Source organism: Peromyscus leucopus, chromosome 4 (genome assembly GCF_004664715.2).
Source record: "Peromyscus leucopus breed LL Stock chromosome 4, UCI_PerLeu_2.1, whole genome shotgun sequence".
NCBI lineage: Eukaryota > Metazoa > Chordata > Mammalia > Rodentia > Cricetidae > Peromyscus > Peromyscus leucopus.
In genome coordinates this window covers 62,592,319-62,617,282 of record NC_051066.1, presented here as the reverse complement: position 1 = coordinate 62,617,282, position 24,964 = coordinate 62,592,319, and the positions used below count along the sequence as shown (strand labels likewise).

Genomic DNA, 24,964 nt, shown 5'->3' with positions numbered 1-24,964 from the left:
GGGTCACTCAGTGACAGAAAGCTTCTCACTTCATCATAGCTGACTAGCCAGTGTTCTCTTTGTGTCTGCTTATAAACATCTAGAAATTCAAGGATTATAAACATTATTTACCATGCCTAGATTCTTATGTGTATCTGGAACTGTGAACTAAGGTCCTCATGATTGTAGAGTATAGAGTACCCACTGAAACATCTCCCTAGACCACAAAAAAAAATATATGGTTGGAAAAATGTAGAAATATTAAAATTTACTCTCAATGGATATGATATATTAAGGTCTATCTACCTTCTTTCCTTCCTTCCTTCCATCCTTTCTTTCTGTATGACTTTTTTTCTTTCTTTTAAAAAAATATCAAAGCTCACCTTTATCTGTAATCTTCAAGCCTTAGTCAATGAAATGATGTCTCCACACACAGCCTGTAACTGTTTAAATGAATAGAATTTAAAAATGTTTATATTTCCATAGGTCATATCTAGCCAATAACTTGCATAACTATGGGAAAAATTTGAATATCTCTATTTGAAAAATACACTGTTAATATGCATACGTAAATGTGGAACCTCTAAAATGAATGTTGATTTTACTTTTGTTTTTTCAAAGATGATTAACATGAAACGGGCAAGAAGTTTAAAATTTTTTACTAATGGTATTTTACTAATCAATTTACTAAGTGATGATGATATATTATTAGTTTTAGCAGTTTCTCTTTCATTGTTATATACTTTTAGAATTTTTGAAACAGAAATTATAAAGTATGATATAATTAATAGAATTAGGATATAGATTTTATGTAAATGTTTTAATCCTTAGCATTATACAAATTAATATTGCAAAAATATCCTCATATCCTCACCAAAGCCTATTTAACCATGTTTCCCTATTCCCCACCATCCTCAGCTCCTGTGGCTTAGTTTTTCATCTATTTACTTTCTTATTATACAAATTCTTGTAAATGATGCTCAGTAAAGATGAGCTTGCTGTCTTGGATGTATTTAACTGTTTTAGGCTTCAAAACCTTGCAACTGCCACAACAAGCTTCTTGGGATAGTCATGTGAGCCTACCAAAGAGAACACCCCAAGACAATGGATAAGATACAAGGGTGTTTTGAAACTTACTAACAGGGAAAGCCAACAGAGGAAAGAAATTTTGCATAGGGAACCAAGTGCATGTTGGTTCTGCAAGGTCCAGGGACAGTTTGATAGCTTAGTTACACCTATCCAGAGTCCTTCTGCAACAAAATTCAAATACTCCCACCCTCTGTACAGTGCTGCTACATCCCAGTACCTGCAGCCAGGCAAGACTCATCAGAGGGTCAACCTGTAGTGTTGCAAAGGGAGAGTTGGCTATTCCACAGTGCCCCATTGTGACCACTTTGCTCACCACAGAAGAGGAGTTTTCTGTGGATAGCTGCAGAGAGCAGAAACATGGATAGAAGCTTTGATCTTTGATCTTGGGTCACTGCAGATGTAAAGTATCATTAATGGAATACTATTCTCTTGTATTCTATTCTCCTGATTAGGAGAATGTAACCGATGGTCTTGGTAGAGACCTAGCATTATAGGTAGGTAGGTCACTTAGATAAGAGACCAAACATAGGAAGTAGAGTTCACTTTAAGCTGTGGTAAACAGATGGATGTAATAATTATCCCTTTAAAGATATACTGTATTTTCCCTTCCTTGAAGTTTTACCCCCAGCACTGTTGCTGGGAGATGCTTGGAGGTTGGTTAAGCAAGGTCCCTGTAACTATTCTTGTTTAATTTTTTTCTCTTCTGTCCTTTTCTTTTAGAAGTTGTTCAAACCCTAAATATTTTTTAAGGGGTGGGGATTCTTCCTTTTTCTCTTTCTTAATGATGCACTGAGTTTCCTACACTATCTCTAAAGATTCCCTCCCCTCCATGGGGCTCCTTGTCTACTATGAAGCTGACTTCCAAGTTGTCTTAGCTTAGAGAGCAAGGGTTCTTACTCCCACTTCCTCATCTTCCTCCTACTGTCAGGCGCAAAGGTCTACAGAATACCTTCCTTGAAGTTTTTATCTAAACTCTATTAAAAGTCCATTCCTTTTGAGTTTGTTCTTAAATTATTTTATTGATAACACTAAAAACCTTATGGAAACCCTGTTTCCCTTATATCATCAGCATTCCCTCCAGTGACAAGTTTCCTCTGCAGATAATGGCAGCTTACCTTGTTCCTAATGAGCCTGAAAGCAGCTGACATTATCTAGACATTGCCTCTAGGCCCCCTTACGCTGAAATCAGTAAGAACTTTGTCAATGGAAACGGATTTTTCTCAGAGGCATGGCAGTAGATACTGATGCAATTTTCACAGGAAACATACTCATATATTTTATCATGATAGGCCTTCATTCATCTTTTTTCTTTGCATTTTATTGTGCTAACATCAAATTGGTGCACTAGAGTACTATGGAAAATGCTTCTTAAAAGGTAATAGCAATACATTTTTTTTTTGTATAACTGAGAATCCATGTTTATGTTAATGAATACTCATTTCTCATACCTCTCTTCCTTTGATCCCAATATTTGATTCTATAAGATTGCATTACTCTAGACTCCTCATGAAGATGGCATCCAGGAATATTTGTCCTGTAACTGATATATTTTGTTCAGGGTCCCATCCATAAGATTATCTTTGTTGCTACAAGTGGCAGGACATCATGCTTTAAGTTGAGTGATTATCTATTTGAAACTGCCAATATTTTTGGATAAAACTCAGAAACAAGTTATAAGAAAGAGGGAAAGAGAGAAATAAGTTGGTTAACAATTGTCCCTGACAATTATTAGACCATATGAAATACTCTAGGGTAATCAACAAAGTACTCAGCAATTCCTTAGGGAGAGTCTCTAAAGATTAAATCAAAAGTATAAATTATTCTAAAAATTCCATGTTAAGGAACACATTAAAGAATTAGGAGAGGAGCCTTATTCCAGGTAACACAAAGACAGAAAGTTTCCTGAGGTTCTGTGTGTGGACAGTGTCAGTGGCAATGGCCACCTGCTGCTGGGGCCTTCTCGCTAGTAGGAGTGACCATCTCTCATCCAGTCTGTGATTCTTGCTTTTCCATGATATGGAGCCGTGGGCAGACCCATCTGCTCTATTCTTTAGTTTTATTTTTTATATTTTGTATCTTCTAGTAAGTTAACAGCGTGGGAAAACGACACTTGTTTCAGTTTGGAAAATATTTGTGTCTGAATATAATTTTACATACAAAAATGGTAGAAATGAGGAAGAGGAACCATTGATTTAAAAGCGTAGACTGGATGGTGTGATGTTTGCTTGTTTTGTTCGTGTTTTGAGAGACAAATTAGGGAAAATAAATAATTCACTCTCCTTCCAAACAGTTAGGTTTTTAGAGGCTGTAGATATTTTTGTCTCTCAATCATCTATAAATAAAACTTTGTGTGAGACTCATTTCTAGTCTCCTTGAAATACTGAACATGCTATTAGTATCAAAAGATTTTTAAATATCCAGTTCTGTGGTAATGGCACCATGTCATTTGTTTCACGGTGGGAACTGAACAAATTTTTCATGATCAAGGTGGCACAACACTAACATAAGTACTCAATATGAACAATAAAATGTGAAAGAGCTATGTATTTCTTTTCACTGGACTTCATTACAGCTAAGATGATACACCATCATCCCCTTTTACTTAGAAGGCCATACATGCTTATTAGTTGCATCTAAGAGTGTTGTATTTCACGATTATAAACCAAACAGCACCAAGAACCAGAAGCAAGACTTAAACGCTATTTAATTCTGCATTTATTTAAGGTACTTCCCCAGTGTAATGATCTAATATGCTTTCATGTATAAGGAAGAGGCATAAAGTCAGAGCAGGGTATAAGGTAGTAACATTCATGCAGATGGTATACATTATATACAATCAGTTCCATATATAATGGTGTAAAATTGTGTGGTTGTATTTGCAGGGATGACTGTCTTCCTAATTTCTGCTGTGAAGTGTGTAATTAAAAAAAAACCCTTAAGAATATTGATGGCTGCAATTTTTGACATGAATTAATAGCTGTTTTACTTTGATTCATTTTCCTGATATGATATACTTAGTAACTTCTATACTATAGCTTTATTCTGATTTTTAGAATAACATTGCTACAAACATATAAATAATTTCTCATGCTATATTACACAGAGGATTCCAAAAATTCACTTAAACATTCATATATATTTATATATGTGAGTGTGTTATATTAATATGAATATATGGTATATGTCACATTTTATATATATACATATATAAACACATTAAACATATGCAATGTAGAATTATAAGATCAGTTACTAAAGGTCAATTTTTTTCTGTTTTTAGAATACCATTCTTGAGAATAAAAGGAAATTTTATTAGCCTTAATTGCATAAACACCAAAACCGGTGGTCTTTCTTTTACTAGATGTATTACAAGATCTGTATAAGATTATGCCACGCCACCCAGCACTGAGCAGAGCAGATTCTGTGATTCAGCCAGCTGGCTACAATAGCTCAGAAAGCAAAGCTACACAGAAACTGTCTCGAAAAAAAAAAAAAAAAAAAAAAAAAAAAAAAAAATTCATATGCTGCAAACAAATACACATATTTCAATAAAAATGAGAATGTACTTGGACATGAATATTTTTTAGGATAATTCATATAAAGATAACTCATGCTTACATGGTGATGACTGAATTCATCCTGATGGTCACCACTAACCACCTGTTCTCCATTCACTCACCATTAAAAACTTGACAAAGAATGGAAACACACACATACACACATGTGCACACATAAAACTTTTTCAATTAAATTACTCTTACCATTTAAAAATAAAAATACCTACATAAATGTGCAATGTTGATAATGACTTCTATGTAGTATGGAAAATTTGAGTAATTTTATGATACACTTTCCTTCCCAACAACACAGAAAGATTCCTTTCATATGAGATTATATATTTTTAGACAAATTGTATACACAAAGTAAACTCTGTGTAAGCAAAATGAATATGGATTCAAGATCATATCTATATAATACATAGCTGGGTTATTTTTTCACATAATAACAATGTAATGTGTCATATGATCTCGAATTTTAAAAGTATTATTCTAATATCTGTCATTTTTAAAAAGACTTTTGGGATGACTAACTGTACTTATAAGAACTATATAGAATTATTATTTTCTTTACTAATATAACATTTTTAATGACCAGCTTTCTTATAGCCCCAGGCTGGACTCAAATTTACTATGGAGGCAAGTATGATTTTTAACTCCTCATCTTCATTCTTTCAGCTCCCAAGTGCTGTGATTGTAACACACACATCATCATCCTTGACCATTAGATACTTAAAAATATATTACTATGTATTAATTGTAGAAAAACTAGGTCTGATGATGACATTTTAAATGCACATATGTTAAATCCTGATTACACTCTACTCCACATTACCCTATTTTGTCTCTCTCCACTACTTGTTATTCCTCTGTCTCTTCTAAAATAATGACAATGTTTTAATTTATGGACTACTATGTACTTTATAAATTCATCCATAGAAATGCTAATTCAAGTAAGTGTTTAATATTCCACATTATTAAATATGTTATTAATATCACTAAAAATTGTATTTATATAAAAGCAATAGCTAGAAAATGTGAAATATAAAATAACAATTTACAAATCCAACATTATTTTTATTCTTTTTATATTTTTAATCAAATTATAATAATATTTTCCCCACTTTTATTTTCTAACCACTCCCATGACCTCTTCCTATAACACCTCCCATGATCCCTTGCTCTCAAATAGATAACCTGTTTTCTGTTATTAATATTGTTACACAAACACACATATACACAAACACTCCCAAATACATAAATAAAACCAGTTGAATCTTTGTTGCTGTTGTATGTGTGTGTGTAGCTTCATAGATAACTACATTAGTTTGGACAACCAATGCAGGGACACATTTCCCTCAGTGGTTATTAGTTGCCTGTAATTTTGTGTAGAGATAGGACACTGTAATATTTTCCCTTTTAAATTGGCTTGAAGCCCATTTTTATACACAAAATTTTTAATGTTCAAGTATTATTTTATGTAAACTTATTTATATTGTCATAAATTTTTGTCTATTTTATTTATCTATCCCATCTAGACATCATAGACCATATATCTATTATATGTACCTATGTCAATTTTTCAAACACATAATTATTGATAATTCAGATTAAATTTTTTGAATGCAATATGATATTCACTGTCTTATATACCCTTTAGGTATTACATGTTAGTGGAAGCCTTCTTCCTAGTGAGTCGTATAAATATCAATATAAATATAATGGTATTATCTGTTAAAATGTTCTATGTTGTTGAGAAGCATTCATCTGTATGTTCATAAATATGTAGTTGTGGTTGTCTTCTTAACAAAATTGTAAAGTGTATATCTTCAAAAATGCACACAAGCACACACACAGAGACACACACACAGAAGTATCATATTTCAGTGGTATTGCATAATGAATGTTTTGCATGCTAAGTATTTTTAAATTATTTACTATAATATTTTCTTTAACAAATGTTTTTCTGATACAGGAGAATGAAGGAACACAATCTCACAGTAATGACTGAATTCATCTTAATGGGCATCACTGACAACTCTGAGTTGCAGGCCCCATTATTTGGGCTGTTCCTTGTCATATACATGACCACAATGGTTGGCAATTTGGGAATCATTGTTCTTACCACAGTGGACTACCATCTGCAAACACCCATGTACTTCTTTCTCAGACACCTGGCTATTACAGATCTTGGATATTCTACTGCTGTGGGACCCAAAATGTTGGAAAATTTTGTTGTAGATCAAAATACAATATCATTTAAACTTTGTGCCACACAGCTAGCTTGCTTTCTTGTATTCATTGGTAGTGAGCTATTTATTCTATCAGCAATGTCCTATGACCGCTATGTAGCCATCTGTAAGCCTCTGCTTTATACTGTCCTCATGTCACAAAGGGTATGTTGGGTTCTTATGGCAATGCCCTATCTCTATTGCACAATTGTGTCTCTTCTCATCACAGTTAATATTTTCACTTCATCCTTCTGTGGCTACAATGTCATTAATCATTTCTACTGTGACTGCATCCCCTTGCTGTCTCTACTCTGTTCACACACAGAGGAAATAGCATTTATTGTTATGATCTTTGCAACTTTTGATTTAATCATCTCTCTCCTTGTCATCTTAGTGTCCTACATGCTTATCCTCACAGTAGTTCTCAGGATGAACTCAGCAGAGGGCAGGCGCAGGGCTTTCTCAACATGTGGGTCCCACCTAACAGTGGTGACAGTGTTCTATGGTACTTTGATATTTATGTATGTGAAGCCTCAGTCAAGTCATTCCATTGACATTGATAAGGTGTCTTCAATCTTTTATACCCTGGTTATCCCCATGTTAAATCCCTTGATCTATAGTTTGAGGAATAAGGATGTAAACTCTGCCCTTCATAGGACTTGGAGAAATATTTGCAATATCTTTTCTTAGAGGTTTCATGCAACATTAATCCTATGTCTCTAGGACAAATGTGAACCATTTCTAAGAGGGTACAGAAAACACATATTGCTCAGTCTATACTTAAATATTGGGACTGTCAGTTGAGATTTAAGTTTATATGTGCCATAGATATTTCACTAAATATTCATGAAAAGTCTTTGTATTCCTTGAGAAGAAGTGTTGTTTTATGGTATAATAATTAAGTATCTACAGTACAAAATAGGTTTAGGGTCTCAATATCATAGAAGTAGAAACCACAGTTGTATAATGTGTTTTCACTGAGGAAAAACTATAGGTATGACAGAGGAATAACATATTATATGTTGTTTGTAAATGCTATTTCCCTTCTTTACAGTTTTGGCTTTATCTACATTTGTGTGTTGAATAACTGTTTTGTATAATGGTCACTCATTTTGAACTCCCAAAATATACAAATTATTACTTAACATACAGTCTATTGGTCATTATATGTTTGTTCACATTTGCCAATATCACACTTTTAAAACTAACACTAGGTTTTTGTGGTCCACTGAAGGAAGAATTTGAGTCATTTCTTTTCATTTTTTATACAATAGTGATTCAGAAAAATTAAGAAATCTTGAATGAAAATATAAATTATTTAAGGATTATGAGAATGTTTGTTGAAACACATTTTGTGATCTTAGCTTTATAACATAACTAATGGGGGCACTTTTGTTTTTCATTTAAACAGTCATCAAGATCATTGAAAAATTCTTATGAATAAGATCTTAAAGTGAAAACTTATTTTGGGAAGTAATTCTTCCCTAACTTCCTCAAACCAGACTAATCCAGTTAGACTCCCAAATTCTACTAAAAATGTAGGGAACAAAGGAGTTTCTATTCTCCAGAAATTCTTCCAGTTTAACTTCCAGAATTATTTGTGGGTAGTTCTATATGAAGTTCTATTTGAATATGAAACTTATGTTTGGTTTAATATTAAAATTTCCTTCTATTTAATCACATTAAGAAATTAAGAGGAAAGCATGTTCTTGACCTCTAATTATTATTGTCATATACATAAATAAATATATAAATACAATGTTCTGAGTCCTTTTACTGTTGCTCTTATGTATTTGTGTCTAGATTGGTATATGTGAGACTTCATCCACATAGGTTGACATGTTAAGTAGTGTTGTCTGTGGTGGTATTGTGTTCCCCAAAATATTGTGTACCTTAATAAACTTATCTGGGGTCAGAGAACAGAAAAGCCACTAGTTAGGCAGTGATAGCACACACCTTTAATCCTAGCATTCCAGAGATAGAAATCCCTCTGGATCTCTGTGAGTTCAAGGCCACATTGGAAAAAGCCAAGCATGGTGACACACGCCTTTAATCCCAGAAAGCCAGCCTTTAATCCCAGAGAGTGGTGGTAGAAAGCAGAAAGATATATAAGGCATGAGGACCAGAAACTAGAGGCATTTGTCCTGGTTAAGCACGTGGCTGGTTAAGCTTCAGTCTTTCCAGCAGCAGTCAGCTGAGAGCCATTGGGATGAGGACACAGAAGCTTCCAGTCTGAGGAAACAAGACCAGCTGAGAAGTTGACCAGGTGAGGTAAGCTGAGGCTTGTTCTGTCTCTCTGATCTACCAGCATGGACCCCAATAACTCACCTCGGGTTTGATTTTATTAATAAGTACTTTTAAGATTCCTGCTACATCTGGCGCCCAACGTTCGTGTTACTAATTTATGAAAAAGCTGTTTGCCTGTGGCCTTGTGAGCCCCAGCTCAGGCCCAAGCTACACTCAGTCGGTTGTGGTGGCGCACGCCGGTAGGATTTGCTGAAGGAGACAGAGGCTGTAGGATCCCGAGTTTGAGGCTGGCCTAGGAGGCTTGGAAGAAGCTTTGGTCCAGACTGAACCACAAACAGTGGTGGGACCATGGAAGCAGTGGCTACTGCTCCATGTTGCCAGCTCCTTCTCATCATGTTGGTGACTGCGATGCTGCTGCTACCAGAGACAAAGGGTTTACTGCTGCTGGTTCAGAGAAGAATTGACAGGACCATCGTGTTACAAGAAAGCATCGGCAAAGGTCAGTTTGGAAAAGTTTGGCATGACAAATTGTGGGGAGAAATTGTTGTGAAGATTTTCTGTTCTTGGGAAGAATGTTCATGGTTCCGAGAGACAGACATTTATCAAACTGTGATTGCTCCAGACCACAGAGGAGGCACAAAAAAAAAAAAAAAAAAAAAAAAGTCTGCATGGAACCATGACCACACGTAACAGCAACTTTGAAATCTTCAAAAGGACTATGTATGGTAAAGCTATTAAGCAGATTAACACCACGGAAAGATCTGCTTTGGACTACAAACTGCTTAGGACAATTTTGAGATGGCTAGCTGAGATGATCCAGCCTGACAGACTACTTGAACAAAGACTTGAAGCAAGCCCTGAACTTTCCTATTATGTAGAGACTGGACAAATGATACAGGACTTGACAATTAACCCAAAAATTTTCTTTTCAAGATTCCCTAAAGATATCTTCACCCCTAGAAAGCAAAAAGAAAAAGAGAATAAGATATGAGATAGATCATTGAATCTACTCTGAGAAAAAAGGTAAAGAAATAATAGGATAAATAGGTAGATCATTGAATCTACACTGAAGAAAAAGGGGAAGATGTAAAAATGACAAAAGGTAGACTACTTATTGTATTATGAAAAGAAAAAAGAGAATATGGATATGATAAGATAAAAGGGAGATTATGGAATCTACTTTTAAAAAGGAACTACTTGTTTTAAATAAGATAAGTAATGAAAATTTTTTGGTCTGAGTTTTTCACATGTTACTGGACTGGACATTGTTAATATATAATGGAGTTTTTATCTGAATCTGTCAAATGTTAATGGACTAGACATCATTAATGTAATTTTTGGCTGTATATATTGTATATACTTATTGGATAGTTTTTCTTGTATTAGTTATAAGCTTTCTTTAATTTTAGACAAAAAGAGAGGAAATGTGGTGGTATTGTGTTCCCCAAAATGTTGTGTACCTTAATAAACTTATCTGGGGTCAGAGAACAGAAAAGCCACTAGTTAGGCAGTGATAGCACACACCTTTAATCCTAGCATTCCAGAGATAGAAATCCCTCTGGATCTCTGTGAGTTCAAGGCCACATTGGAAAAAGCCAAGCATGGTGACACACGCCTTTAATCCCAGAAAGCCAGCCTTTAATCCCAGAGAGTGGTGGTAGAAAGCAGAAAGATATATAAGGCGTGAGGACCAGAAACTAGAGGCATTTGTCCTGGTTAAGCACGTGGCTGGTTAAGCTTCAGTCTTTCCAGCAGCAGTCAGCTGAGAGCCATTGGGATGAGGACACAGAAGCTTCCAGTCTGAGGAAACAAGACCAGCTGAGAAGTTGACAAGGTGAGGTTAGCTGAGGCTTGTTCTGTCTCTATGATCTACCAGCATGGACCCCAATAACTCGCCTCGGGTTCGATTTTATTAATAAGTACTTTTAAGTTTCCTGCTACAGTTGTCATCATGCAGATCTTGTTAATGAGGTCAAATTGTTGAGAATTTATGAGTACAACTTCTTTTTCATTTATAGAAAAAATTATCTCACAGGAGACCTCTTTGTCTTTTGATTCTTATAGTCTTTCTGTCTCTTCTGTAATTTTCCCTAGGTACTGGTTATAGTGTAGATGTACCAATTGTGGGGTGGGGTGGCACCCCACATTCAATTATTATCTGTAGTTTAACCAGTTGTGGGTTTCTATATTGGTTTCCAGCTCTTACTGAGAGAATCTTCTTTGATGAAAGGTAAGAGCTATGCTTATTTGCAAGTATAAGAATAAGTGTTTAGAAGGCAGTTAGAAATCATGCTAATTTAGGAAAGAAGTAGGAATAGGTTTTCCTCTGAGGCTCATAACCTCACAAGCCATGGACCTTTGACTGAGTTTCCCCCTATTGATGGTACCTTAAGTGCAACTTCGTAGCTATTGTTTACCCTAAAATTAGAAGTACTACATTTATAGCATTGGGTTGTATTGCCATGCAGGTCAAGTTTGTGCACCATAGGCTTTGCCACTAATGAAAATATTCATCATTTTATCCCTTGGCAGTTCAGATATTAGGAAAGTCAGTCCTCACTGAGGAGGCTTCCAGTTCAGTTCCAGCTCAGTTCCTCCAACTCCTATGTTCATTACATGTGGTAGACACATCTTGGTTTTAACATATAGAGAAATCAAACTTGAACAGAGCTGGAAGATTCTTATCTGCAGGGTAGATTTCACAAAGAGAGAAAGAACTGTTTTAAGCTTCTAGGGGAGAAGCTGCATCAAATGACTCCTATGAAGTATAATATGAAACTTTTGAGCAAAATTTACCCAGTGCTGACTACCAATGGGGTTACCATCCACTCTGATTTGATGATTTGATTCAAGACTGGCTTTATGGGAAGGAATCCATAGCAGCTACTGTAAAAACTGGTTAAAGTACACACACACACACACACACACACACACACACACACACACACACACGCATACCACAGACCCTAGGAAAGGCTTATCACTCTTGTTTAATTGAATTGATACTAAGTCAAACTGTCTTCTAAAGACTTATTTTTATATGTATTAATAAACACTACAGTTAGCCTTGATCAGAGAAGCTAAATAATTTCAAATGCAGTCTCTAATGAGATGTAAATAAGGAACTGTTGAGTGTTCAGGTGTAAATGTGATATGTATTCAAATGTCTCTAAATCTCAGGGAATATTGTGGTTGAAAGGAAAGAGAAAAATTAAGAGCCAGAACATAGGGAGAAGGGTTGTGCAATATTGTCCTCTGAGTATAAATAACAGAGCCATTTCAAACATGGTCTCTCCAGAGCTGTATTTGTCTCCACTGGACTTGCACAAGACTAAAGTCATCCACAAGTCACACATGAAAAGGGACAATCACGTGGCTGAAATATTGGCTAATGGTGGATTCTTGGAGAAGTAGAGAAATCAGATTCTGGGGGAGGGGAAGTCATTATCTTTAATGTGTACCCAGTGCTGAGCTCACCAGGCCCAATAGCAAATGGGCTCTGGATAAAATAGTGTGTCATACAAATAATAGAAATACATGGACAATGGAAAGGAACCTAGGGAGAAAAGGAGAAGATTACAGGGTTAGGTGGGAGATAAAACCATGTCATGGGTATCAAGACTAAGAACGGATGATAGACACATATAAAATTGTCAAAGAAATTATTTAATTAAAAGAAAGAGAAAATCTTCAACTGTGTTCATAAACTTGGATATCCATATTCACAGACAGATAAAGAAATGAGACATTCCATTTATGCTATATTCATAAATTATCTCAAATTGGATTAAAATCTTATAAATATGGTTGAAATATAGAGCCTGAAGAGATTGCTCAGAGACAAACAGCACTAGATGCTCTAATAGAAAACTCAGATTTTGTTATCAGCACTGACACTAGATGACTTACAACTACTACCTATAATTCCAGTTCCTGGGGGATTCAATACCCTCTTCTGAACTCTACAGGCACATGTCAGCATGTAATGTACTTATAGATAAGATAGAATATACACATACATTAAACTTAAAAACAATATTATGTTTTTGTTTTTGAGGTTATTATATAATAACAATTCCCTTCCCTTCCTTACTCTGAAACCCTCCCCTATAACACACTGCTCTCTTTGAAATGCATGACTTCTTTTTTATCATTTCATATTTTCAAACAAAACCTTCTTAATCTGAATGATGTTACTTGTATATATGCTTTCAAGGCTGACCACTTGGTACTGGGAAACCAATTGGTGTGCTTCTCCCTGTTAGACTATTTCTCCCACACCCACTACTCCTTAGTTTCATGTAGTTCTTTGTGCAAGTTGAGGCCTTGTGGACTTTCCCTCTTTCACTTTGGCATGTCTATTTGTGTCATCCTTCTTCAGTTCATGTTTAGGCAGTTATGTTGATGAGACTTTATGGGTAAATTAAATTAAAAAAAAGAAAATTGGGTAAAATATCCTAAGGAATCAAAAGGAGAAATTCCCGGGACCTTAGGTTGAGAAGGAATCCTTCAACATGTCTCCAAAACCAAATAAAATAGTTAGATATGGGGAATTTCATGAAATCAAGGAAAATTTTCAATGAACACAATCAATGAAGAAATGAAAACTTAAAAGCAGAAGACTATTTTCTAATCATTTGGCTATTACAGGATTGACAATCAAAAAGAATAAGAAACTCCTAAAACACAAAATGAGCAGCTTGTAAAATTACTTCAAAATATTTTTGCAAAGAAGAAAGTAGATACCAGTTGTGTAAGAAGATAGATACGAAAATTTAAAGAATCCTAAACAAAGGTCAATGAAGTATATCTACTCAATAAATAGTAGCAGCACATACATCTGATGCAATGTTAGTATGTTGACTATATAAAGAACTTGGCAAAGAGCAAATAGGAAAAAATGTTCTTTGTATTTATTTGTAATCCAAAATATTCTGCATTTATCATTTCCATACCCCAAATCTTGACTGATTTTAAAAATTTGATTCATTTTTAAGATTTCCATATGATAGACACTGTTGAAGAAAGTTGACTAGGGAAACTACCTATGGGTGAATAAAAAATGAAAACATACACAGAGTCAGCTATGAGGTAGAGTTGGCATGAAGGTTGTTGGTGTAGTAATGAGACTAAATACACAAAAGGCTTGATTTTGTTTGGGACATAGTGGTTCAAAGAAAACAATAGTCAAAAAACTGAATTTTAATCTCAATATAGAGTAATGTTGATTTAATTAAAGAAAGAAAGCTGCTGTATGGGTAGAAAAGACAAGACTGATATTTCTTAAAAAGAATTTCTTGAATCCTGTTTTCCAGGTTACGTATGCAAATAGATTTATATTTATTATACAAAGACATTATAAAATGAATTTATAATAATATAATACAACTCAATTCATCCACACATTATTTTAGTAAAATTGCCTTTACCTCAAAAAAAAGAATATCCAAGCTAATAAATAAGTAAATGATTCCAACAGATAGTTCTGTTTAAAAAAAAGAAACACACATATGGCCAAAAAATGTAAGAAGAAAAAAATTGAACATCTTTACCATTCATGAAATAAAGGCATATTTTAAGTACATTTGGATTCATGATCAAGTAAACAAATATCAACACATGCTGGTGATGATCACTGAGACAAAGAAGTAGTGGGAGGCAATCTATCCATGGCTGGTAGGGATGGAGCTAGTGGAAGATTCATATATATGTATTTCAAAACTAAACATAGAGCTGCCATAAGATCTAGCTCTACTTCTCTTGGGTATGTTCCTGAAGAAATGTGGATCAATGATAGATACATTCACACCCATGCTCAGTGCTACACTACTCACCAGAGATAGGACATGGAAATAGCCTGTTAATAGGTGATTAGATAATGACAATCTGGAGTATTATTCAGCCATAAACAATGAACCATGTGCTTTGTAGGAGAATGAACATCATTAGAGATCCTTATGCTAGGCAAAACAACTTCTGTAGACAAGATTACAGATTTCTCACAGGAAAGTTGAAAAAGAAACTAAGAGGAACATGGAAAGTCAGCAGGAACAGCGACAAAAGAGGTCAAGGGGAGATGAAAATAATTTACATGTATATAATGAAACCTGCCATTTCATTAAGTACATATGCATGAAAGCATAGAGAAAGAAAAAACATCAACATTATTAAAGAACAATTTACTCTTTTATTATGAAGTTAATCATTATTATGGTGCTTTGAACTAACAGTTAATTGGATTGCATCCTGATTTGGGATATCTCCCTGGGCTCCACCACAGTTGAATAAGTGAATATATTCAATTTAAATTATTTTTATTCACAATAAAATCATTCACTTGTTGTTTGAGTAGTGTAAGTTCAGACACTATTAGATATTGTTGGAATCTAGGTCCTAGCATTTCAAGAACCAAAGCCATTTTGTCTATTATATCATCAAATAGTAGATACTTTAGATTTGTTTACTTCATGTTTTTATTAAAATATCATGTATTGACAAATGTGCCTATAATTTAAAAAAATCTCCACTGAAAGGAAGAAAATAACTAGAAAATGTTAAACTTATTTTGTTACACAAATTAAAAGTGTCCCTTATAATTTGTATGATTTTATTTCTCTGTTGTGTGAAGTTATCTGGAAGGAAGGACAATAATTAATTTATCAATGGATTGTCAGAAAACAATTCATATCCAAACAGCCAGAATAAGGTATTGTGACATCAAGAAAATACTACTACTGTAAAATTTATGTCCTAACTATGAAATCTAGTAGTCAATTGAAATTACTCTTTTTTTTTCTATTTTAATTATTTGAAATTATCAAAATACATCAAGACTCGGATTTTGATTGAATTCCATGGGGCAGAGAATGAGGGTTTTTTCCCAATTAAACATTTTATAATAGTAGACAGTTTTAACAATAAACTTGAGAAATATATATACTATAATCTAGACTCTAAACTAAGTTGTGGCTATTGCAAATATTAACTGAAATTTGCTGTACAGTAAATAATGTACATAAACTTTGTGCCTGAAATGTTGTGCCTGATAAATAAAAGTATGTTAGCATTTCCTGTTCTCTGGCAAACTTAACTTTTAATCATGAGACTTACACCAGTGTAACTTTCTCTTCTCCAACTAGAGGAGATGGCTATCTCACAGGACATATAGCTGAAAGTCCACATTTACTGAAAGCATCAACAAGTGTGATGGTATTATGTTCTCCAAAATATTGTGCACCCTAATAAACTTATCTGGGGTCAAAGAACAGAACAGCCATTAGATACAGAGGCTAGAAAATGGTGGCACTCACACCTTTAATCCTAGCATTCCAGAGACAGAAATCCCTTTGGATCTCTGTAATTCAAGGCCACATTGGAAACAGGCAGGCATGGTGACACAGACACACACCTTTAATCCCAGAAAGTGAGCCTTTAATCCCAGGGAGTGAAGGCAGAAAGCACAAAGGTATATAAGGTGTAAAGACCAGGAACTAGAAACATTTGGCTGGTTAAGCTTTTAGGCTTTGAGCAGCACAGTTCACCTGAGATCTATTTGGATGAGGACTCAGAAGCTTCCAGTCTGAGGAAACAGAATCAGCTAAGGAACTGGTGAGGTGAGGTAGCTGTGGCTTTTTCTGCTTCTGTGATCTTCCAGTATTCACCCCAATAACTGGCATCAGGTTTAATTTTATTAATAAGACCTGTTAAGATTCCTGCTATGAACAAGTCTATAATAATGTAGAAAATATCACTCTTATTACTATCAGGCATTTATTTTTTAAGTATCACTTTAATCCACAGAAGTTTATATGTTTACTCATGTATGTTGATGCTACATGAAACGAAAGTTTACATATGTGCTGACTAAGTTTATGTCCTAACACAACATACAGTCATCTGAGAAGAGGGAACCTCAATTAGCAAAATGTCTACATAAGATTGGGCTGTAGGCAAGCCTGTGGAGAACTTTCATAGTTCATGATTGATGGAGAAGGACCCAGACCATTGTGGAGGTTGCCACCCCTAGGCTGGTGGCCCTGAGTGATATAAGAAAGCTTATATATTTGCACAAGCTATGAGGAGTAAGCCAGTAAGCAGCACCCCTCTATGGCCCCTGCATCCAGTCTTGTGCCTCCAGGCTCATGACATGATTGAATTCCTGCCCTGACTCTCTTCAGTGTTAGATTTTCAATGATGGACTATGATGTGAAAATATAAACCAAATCAACTCTTTCTTCTCCAACATGCTTTTGGTCATTGTGTTTTATCTCAACTAAAACAACACACACACACACACACACACACACACACACATACACAATTACATGTGTGTTTGACATATTTAAATCTCAATTTATAGATTTAAATATTTTCAGTTATAAATAGCATAATAGTTGTATCACAATGGCATAATAAAATGCTGCATAATCCAAAGGAAAATGAAAATAATAAATCCCTTTTTTCAGAAATTCATACAATCTGGCTTACATTTGTTGGTGCCTTATTGTTGTTCAAATCAATCAGTTCTTTTTTTAGGTCTGTGAAGCAACTTGATCATATGCTGGTTCAGTGTTCACTAATGGGGGTGCTTAGATTCCTGGATGTTTTCCCGAGCTCACACAAGTGAACTTTTTTTTATTATATCATCTATATTACAACAGTCTAACTCATTCTTTAAATGTTCACAGTATGTAACAACTGTGCATTCAAGTTTTCAAGATTGCATTGAAATCCAAGTATAAGAAAAGAAAAATGTGGGGCAGGAAAGTTGGCTTAGTGGTTCTGAACACTAGCTGTTCTTCTAGAGAACCTGGGTTCAGTTCCTAGCACCCACAATGTGGATCACAACCTTTTTTTTTAACTGAAGTTCCAGAGTATCTGACATCCTCTTCTGGCCTCCAAGAGCACTGCATGCATATAAAAATAAAAACTAAATCTCAGGTTTTTTACAATAGTTATCCAGTTATGCTTCTCTCCAGAATTATTTAAGGCTGCTTCTAGCATCATTCATGTACACTGCAAGGACTGCTTGAGCCAATAAGGTCAAGAAGTAGTTCATTCTATTTCTCCATCTTCATTTATTAATTTTCACAATTACTCCTTTTAAGTAATTATAATGTGAATTTACTGTGTCCCTAAGAAATTCTCTTTCATCATTTATTAGAGAAGACAACTTAATATTCAAAATGAAAAAGTTATTGAGAAGTATGGAAAGAAAGAAGACAAAGAGAAAAATTACATAATTAAAAAATTTAAAATACAGAGCAGTGTGAAGAAGCAGCGAGAACGACCCCCGACGGACCAAACCCACGCACTGCCGCATCCCCGCGTTCAGTGCCGACGTCCCCTGCCGCCGCCATGCCCAAAAGAAAGGCTGAAGGGGATACTAAAGGAGATAAAGCCAAGGTGAAGGACGAGCCACAGAGAAGATCTGCAAGGTTCTCTGCTAAATCTGCTCCTCCAAAGCCAGAGCCCAAGCCTAAAGAGGCCCCTGCAAAGAAGGGAGAGAAGATCCTCAAAGGGAAGAAGGGGAAAGCCGATGCCTGGAAGGATGTGAATAATCCTGCAGAGAACCGAGATGCCAAAGCAGACCAGGCACAAAAAGCTGAAGGTGCTAGAGATGCCAAGTGAAATGTGTGCATTTTTGATAACTGTACTTCTGGTGACTGTACAGTTTGGTATACTATTGTTTATCAAGTTTTATAAAAATGCAGAATTTTTTTTTAAAGCTATGTTGTTAACGTCATTGTTTTTGGGGGGAAGGAACATGTGTCACTAATAAAATGTCTCCCAAGCTGGATTGGTGATGGTTGATGTTGGAAAACATCTTTCCTTGCTAATATTGAAAGACTCCTCTTGACTCTCAGGAGAACCCTCCTGGTGTTGACATATGTGACTACCATGGCCTAGTGTGGGAAACTCTAAATTCATTTCTGTGTCTTCCTCCCCTGTACCATCAACATAGACTTAGCTCCCTCTAAACCAGAGACCTGTTGGAACCTGACCCCCAAAATTGGTTTTGCTGGTATATCAGGCAATCTGGACTTTGCAGTGGTATCATTGTGTCCTCAAACGAGCAGCAGTTCCTTTTATAAAAGATTGTGGATCTTCAGATTGATAATTCTGCCGTGTTCGTTTGGTTTCCTGAAAGTCAGGGTCGGCTTGTGAAAAGTTGTTAAACAACATCCTCAATGTGAACTGTCAGCCCTCACTCTAAGTTCTCCCCCTTTTCAAAGCATCAAATGAAGACTCATCGGGTTTTATAGTGGCTTTCTGATTTTGGTAGTCTATACAAGAGGGGAGTTTGGAAGTTCTTGTATACTGTTAATGACTGTCTGCCCATGTCCTGCCTGAAAAACCATGATTGTTTATGGAAAGTATCTTTAATAAAGCTGAATACAGTTTGGCTTGGAAAAAAATGTAAAATACAATAAAATAAATGCAGAAAAATAAAAGGAAGGCGTGTATTAAGATTCCAGAGATCCTTTTAATTCAGGCAATCTATGTACGGTTTGAATTTGCAACACAGTGGCCCTTAGAAGCCATTGTGTACAGCTGTGAAATTGAAGCCTAAGATTAATGTGGACTGCAGCATGTTCTATTGCTGGAATGGTTTCCCTGTAATTTCTAGGAGACAAAAGTCTTAGAGCAAGCTTCCCATTATCTTGGCTTTTACAATATCTCCACTCCTTCTTCCACTCTGCTCCCTGAGACTTAGGCATAAGAGTTTTGTTGTAAACGTATCCACTGTGGTTGGCAGCCCATGACATGTTGTTCTCTGTACTTTGACCAATTTAGGTTTCCTGCGATGGTCTCTTACTGATGGATAAAGAAGCTTCTTTGATGATAGGTGAGAGTTAAGTTCATTTGTAGGTATATGAATAAGTATATAGAATGCAGTTATATTATGTTAGGTTTTTGACCTGGTGGGAATAGGTTCTCATTTAAGATCCATGAAATCTGTAGCCCCAGGCAGTTAACTAGATTTACAGTACTAGGCATGATTTCCTTTCTGTTGAGTGGGCTTCAGTCTGCAAAGATACGAGAGCTACTATTGCACCTATAGAGACAGTTTGTTGTGCTGGTCCCTGTGGTTTCATAGGCATCCTAGCTGGGTAAAAATATTGACTGCTTCTCCACTTTGGGAGCTTACATTGCATCTCCAGATATTATGAAAGCTAGATATCAGGAAAAACCTTTCCAGTCAGATTCAGCTCAAATATTTATAGTCCTATATCCCAAGTACATAGTGTCTTTCTTCAGCAATAGGGACTTAATGTTCAGACTCTGGAAACCAAGGACAGTACAGCAATAGCTTATATTATTTGGGAAGTCTCTTAGAATTTCCTGATCAACAGCTCAAATAGATGTTTCTCATGCCTGGTGCTAGGATTAAGTTAGATGGTCCTCAAGTAGTATTGCTTTATTTAAGTTATGTATTTAATAAAATTGGTATATATTTATTTAATATATATGTACATATGCGTAGATATCTTTGTGTCTACGTGCATGTGTTATATAATTTTACATAAAAATAAAATAATGTTTTAAAGTCTTTTTCAGACATTCTTAGTGCTATTTATCTGTCCACTTTCCCTCTCTGCATGCCCCTCCCCCGTTGCTCTTCTCTCTCTCTCTCTCTCTCTCTCTCCCTGACCAGATTTATGCCCTTCCCCATTTCCTCCTTCCTAACACTTGTATTCCCCTATGCACCTCCCATTTGTCCTCCTATACTTTCCGTGTTTCTGTGATTACTATAGAATATATACTCACATATGAAGACCTGGAGCTGGGAACCATGGATATGGGAGAACATGAAGCATTTGTCTTTTGGGATCTGGGTTGCCTCATGCAATATAATTTTTTTTTATTTTCATCCATTTACCCACAGATTTCATTTTTACTAACATCTGAATAGTACTCCATAGTGTATATGGACCTCTCTATCATTATTTACTCACCAGTTGAAGGACATTTATAGATTGTTTCAATTTTCTAGCTATTGTGAATAGACCTGCAATGAAGATGGATGAACAAGTATCTGTTGGGGAGCATGTTAAGTCCTTTGGGGATGTACTAAGGAGTGGTATAGCTGTGTCATAAGGTAGATATATAGAAAAAGAGAAACTTCATTCACTATTGGTGGAATTGTAAATTGCTGCAGCCACCCTGGAAATAGGTATGGAGAATTCTCTAAAACCTAAATATAATCTACCATATATGCAATCTTCTTTCTTATACAGTTCAGGGCTTCCTGCCTAGGGAATGGTGCTATTCACAATAAACTGACTCAATTAACAATCAATATGATCTTCCATAGACATGTGCCCAAACCAAAATTGTGTAGATCATTCTTCATTGGGATTTCTTTTTCTGAGGAAACTCTATATCTGTCTGTGAAGTTGACAATAAAAACTAAAAGGCAAAGAAAATTATCATAAAGGAAAAATATTTAAAAGGCATTTGGAAATTCACTTACTTGTCACTAAAGTAAAACATATAATTCATATTTAAAAATTGGTGGAAGGAATATATTCTACATGACTGTGGTAGACTGAATGTAATTGGCCCCCATAATCCTATAATCCCATAATCTGATAATCTCATATGGAGTGGCAATATTAGGAAGTATGGCTTTTTCGAAGTCGGTATAGTCTTGTTGGAGGAAGTGTGTCACTGCAGGGGCAGGCTTTGAGGTTCCATATACTCAGGATACCATCCAGTGTGTCAGTTGATTTCCTGTTGCCTACAAGATGTAACAGTCTCAACTCCAGCACCGTATCTGCCTGCACACCATGGTGATGATAATGGACTGAACCTCTGAAACTGTAAGTGAGCCCTCTCAATTAAATGTTTCCTTTATAAGAATTGCAATGGTTGGCCCGGCAGTGGTGGCGCACGCCTTTAATCCCAGCACTCGGAGAGCAGAGCCAGGCGGATCTCTGTGAGTTCGAGGCCAGCCTGGGCTACCAAGTGAGTCCCAGGAAAGGCGCAAAACTACACAGAGAAACCCTGTCTTGGAAAAAAAAAAAAAAAGAATTGCAACGGTCATGATGTCTCTTCATAGAAATGAAAAACTAAGACAGAAGTTGATAGCAGGGACTGGAGTATTGCTGTGATAGGCCTGACCATGCTTTTGTTTGGAGTAATATGGACTTTGTTACTTTGGGTTTGGAAAGCAGTGGAATGCTTTAAGAACCGCTTAATGGGGCATCCTAATAGAAGCATGGAAGACAATGCTGCTAATAAGGATTTGAAATGAAAGGAAGAGGAAGATACTTCCTGTATACTCATGCCTTATATACCTTTCTGTGCCTTGCCATCTTACTTCCTCTTTCTGCCCAGCTCTATCACTTCCTGTCTGTCTGTACAGACCTCCAGACACCTATGGGTAACTAGTGCTGGGATTAAAGGCATGTGCCACCACACCTGGCTCTGTTCCCAGTGTGGATTTGAACTCACAGAGGTCCAGATGAATCTCTGCCTCCTGAATTCGAGGATTAAAGCTATGTGCTACCACTGCCTGACCTCTATGTTTAATATAGTGGCTGGCTTTGTCCTCAGATCCCCAGGCAAGCTTTATTTGTTAGTGCAAAAATAAAATATCACCACAAATACCTTTTGTAGAAGAAATCTCAAAACAGCCTAGTATAGTCTCTGTCATTTGTGTATTAATGGTAAATCTAATGAAAATTTATAATGAAAGGAGCAAGTGGAGCAAGGAAAAATATTTGAGGAAAGAAAGGGTGTCAGAAAATGGAATGGATCTAAATCCTCTGTTCAAGGAGATAAATGGATTGAGAAGTGAAATAAAGGGGGTGGCGACCTCAGGTGATGGTGACACATGCCTTTAATCCTAGCACTCCAGAGGAAGAGGCCAGCAGAGGCAGACAGATCTCTGTAAGTTCAGGTCAGTCTATTCTACAGACCAAATTTCAGGAAAACCAAACTTAGGCAGTGAAAGACCAAATGCTGGTGAAGATGTAATTAAACAAGGGGGTCATGTTCCAGTCCCAGCAAGCAGCAGAACTTGACAGCTTTGGCCACGTGGTTCTGGCTTCAGAATTAAGGATAGATGAAAGGAGTTAAGATTCTGTGGTTCTGATTAGCTGGGGCTAAAGAATCAGCTGTGATTAACAAGATACCAGAACTATAAAAGCAAAATTTGCTTTGCTGGGATAGTTGACAGTAGTTGGCTGGAACTAAGACATTAGTGGTGATTAAGAAGACACCAGTATCACTGAGGTACAATTTTCTGGGAAGTGTTTCCTGGGAGCACAGAGAAGCTGTGTTCCAGAGGTGAGCAATGTTGTACCTCATGCTGGCACTCAGGTGATACTGGTTTTGAAGGCATGAAGGGGTCATGGAGAGCAGTTGAGGTTTGGAATTGTGAGAGGCCAGGAAAGACCATTGTTGACAGTGCAGCCTCAGTGGCAGTTAAAGGCTAGGACTGCAGGTCATACAAAGAAGCTGAGGCTTGGCATCATGAGAAGAACCTATGATAGGCTATTGGTGAAAATGCACTCCTGTTGCAGAAGACCCCATTGTTTTGGAGATTTCAGTACCATGGGATGACCACCAAGAACAGTAGTGGTAGTGGAATGGAGCCAGTGGGAGCCTAGAAGACAAGCTGTGTGTCCTAAAGGGGCAGAGACAGAGAAGTGACACAAGCCCTTTGCAGGAGTCAGAAGATTGTGATAGATCCCAGATACTGGATGATTGGAATTTTGTGATTACCTATGATGTCAGAGATGCCAGAGTCAAGGAATAACTGCCGAGGCGAGCTGCTAACAGGGAGTAGAAACAACCCAAGAGAAAGAAGTGTGCTGCAGTGAACAAAGCTGAAAAGAATTGGAGATGTGGAAAGTGTTTTGACATCAGACATGGAGAGGCAGTTTGGAGGTTGCCCAGCTGGTTTTTGGTTGTTCTTGCTTTGGTTCTGCATTTCCTTTCTATGTCCCCTTCTCTGCATTTTGGAATAGTAATGTATATCCTGTGCCATTATATGTTGAAGTATATGATCTGCTTTGTTATTTTGATTTTTTACAGGTGATTGCAGTTGAGAGATTGTCATGTGTCTCAGAAGAGACTTTGGACTTTTAAACATTGTGTGGAGAATGTGATAGACTATGGAGACTTTTGAAGTTAGACTAAATGTATTTGCATTATGATATAGTTACGATCTTATTAGGGCCAGGGAGTAGAATGTGATAGTTTGAATATAATTGGCCCCCATATCCCATAATGCCAAAATCTCATAGGAAGTGATACTCTTAGGAAGTGTGGCTTTGTTGAAATGGGTATGGCCTTGTTTGAGGAAGCATGTCCTGTGGGGACAGGCTTTGAGGTTTCCTATGCTCAGAATGCTGCCCAGTGTGTCAGTTGATTTTCTGTTGCCTGTAAGATGTAGCAGCCTCAGCTCCAGCACCACCTCTGCCTGCATGCCGCCATGCTCCCCGTCATGATGGACTGAACCTCTAAACTGCAAGCGAGCCACCACAATTAAAACATTTCCTTTATAAGAGTTGCCATGACCACGGTATCTCTCCACAGCAACAGTAAAACCAAACTAAGACAATGGCTTAAAAACTCTGAGAAGCCATGGATATTACAAACCCAGTGCCAGGTGTGTCATACCTCCTTACAAATTATCATCAGGAAGACTCCACAGGCCCCCAAAGCAATACAGGCTCTTGCCATTCCTGCATGTTGCCCAATACAACTAGACTCTATTTTTGAAGTCATCACACACCTAGGTTGCATGACATAGATAAGTAAATCTTAAACAGTTGGAAGTTTCCTCCTGATAGCCAGCTTTTATAGTGCCATAATTGTGGGGCATTTACCCACCACCCCCACAGT

General features: G+C 36.4%; 2 protein-coding genes across 2 annotated transcripts; both read left to right on the top strand.

Moving 5' to 3' along the window:
• Positions 1–6,604: 6,604 nt before the first annotated feature.
• Positions 6,605–7,546, top strand: LOC114685058 (olfactory receptor 8K3-like). The gene has a single exon (XM_028859657.1). It carries the CDS (start codon positions 6,605–6,607, stop codon positions 7,544–7,546), a length of 942 nt encoding a protein of 313 aa, XP_028715490.1.
• A 10,868-nt stretch (positions 7,547–18,414) lies between these two features.
• On the top strand, positions 18,415–18,733 carry LOC114685062 (non-histone chromosomal protein HMG-17-like). The gene has a single exon (XM_037204387.1). The coding sequence runs from the start codon at positions 18,461–18,463 to the stop codon at positions 18,731–18,733; it is 273 nt and encodes a 90-aa protein (XP_037060282.1). The 5' UTR covers positions 18,415–18,460.
• The last annotated feature ends 6,231 nt before the right edge of the window (positions 18,734–24,964 follow it).

Excerpts from the sequence above, each read along its gene's own strand:
- LOC114685058 (XM_028859657.1), top strand. The coding sequence starts at position 6,605 with ATGAAGGAACACAATCTCACAGTAATGACTGAATTCATCTTAATGGGC.
- LOC114685062 (XM_037204387.1), top strand. The coding sequence starts at position 18,461 with ATGCCCAAAAGAAAGGCTGAAGGGGATACTAAAGGAGATAAAGCCAAG.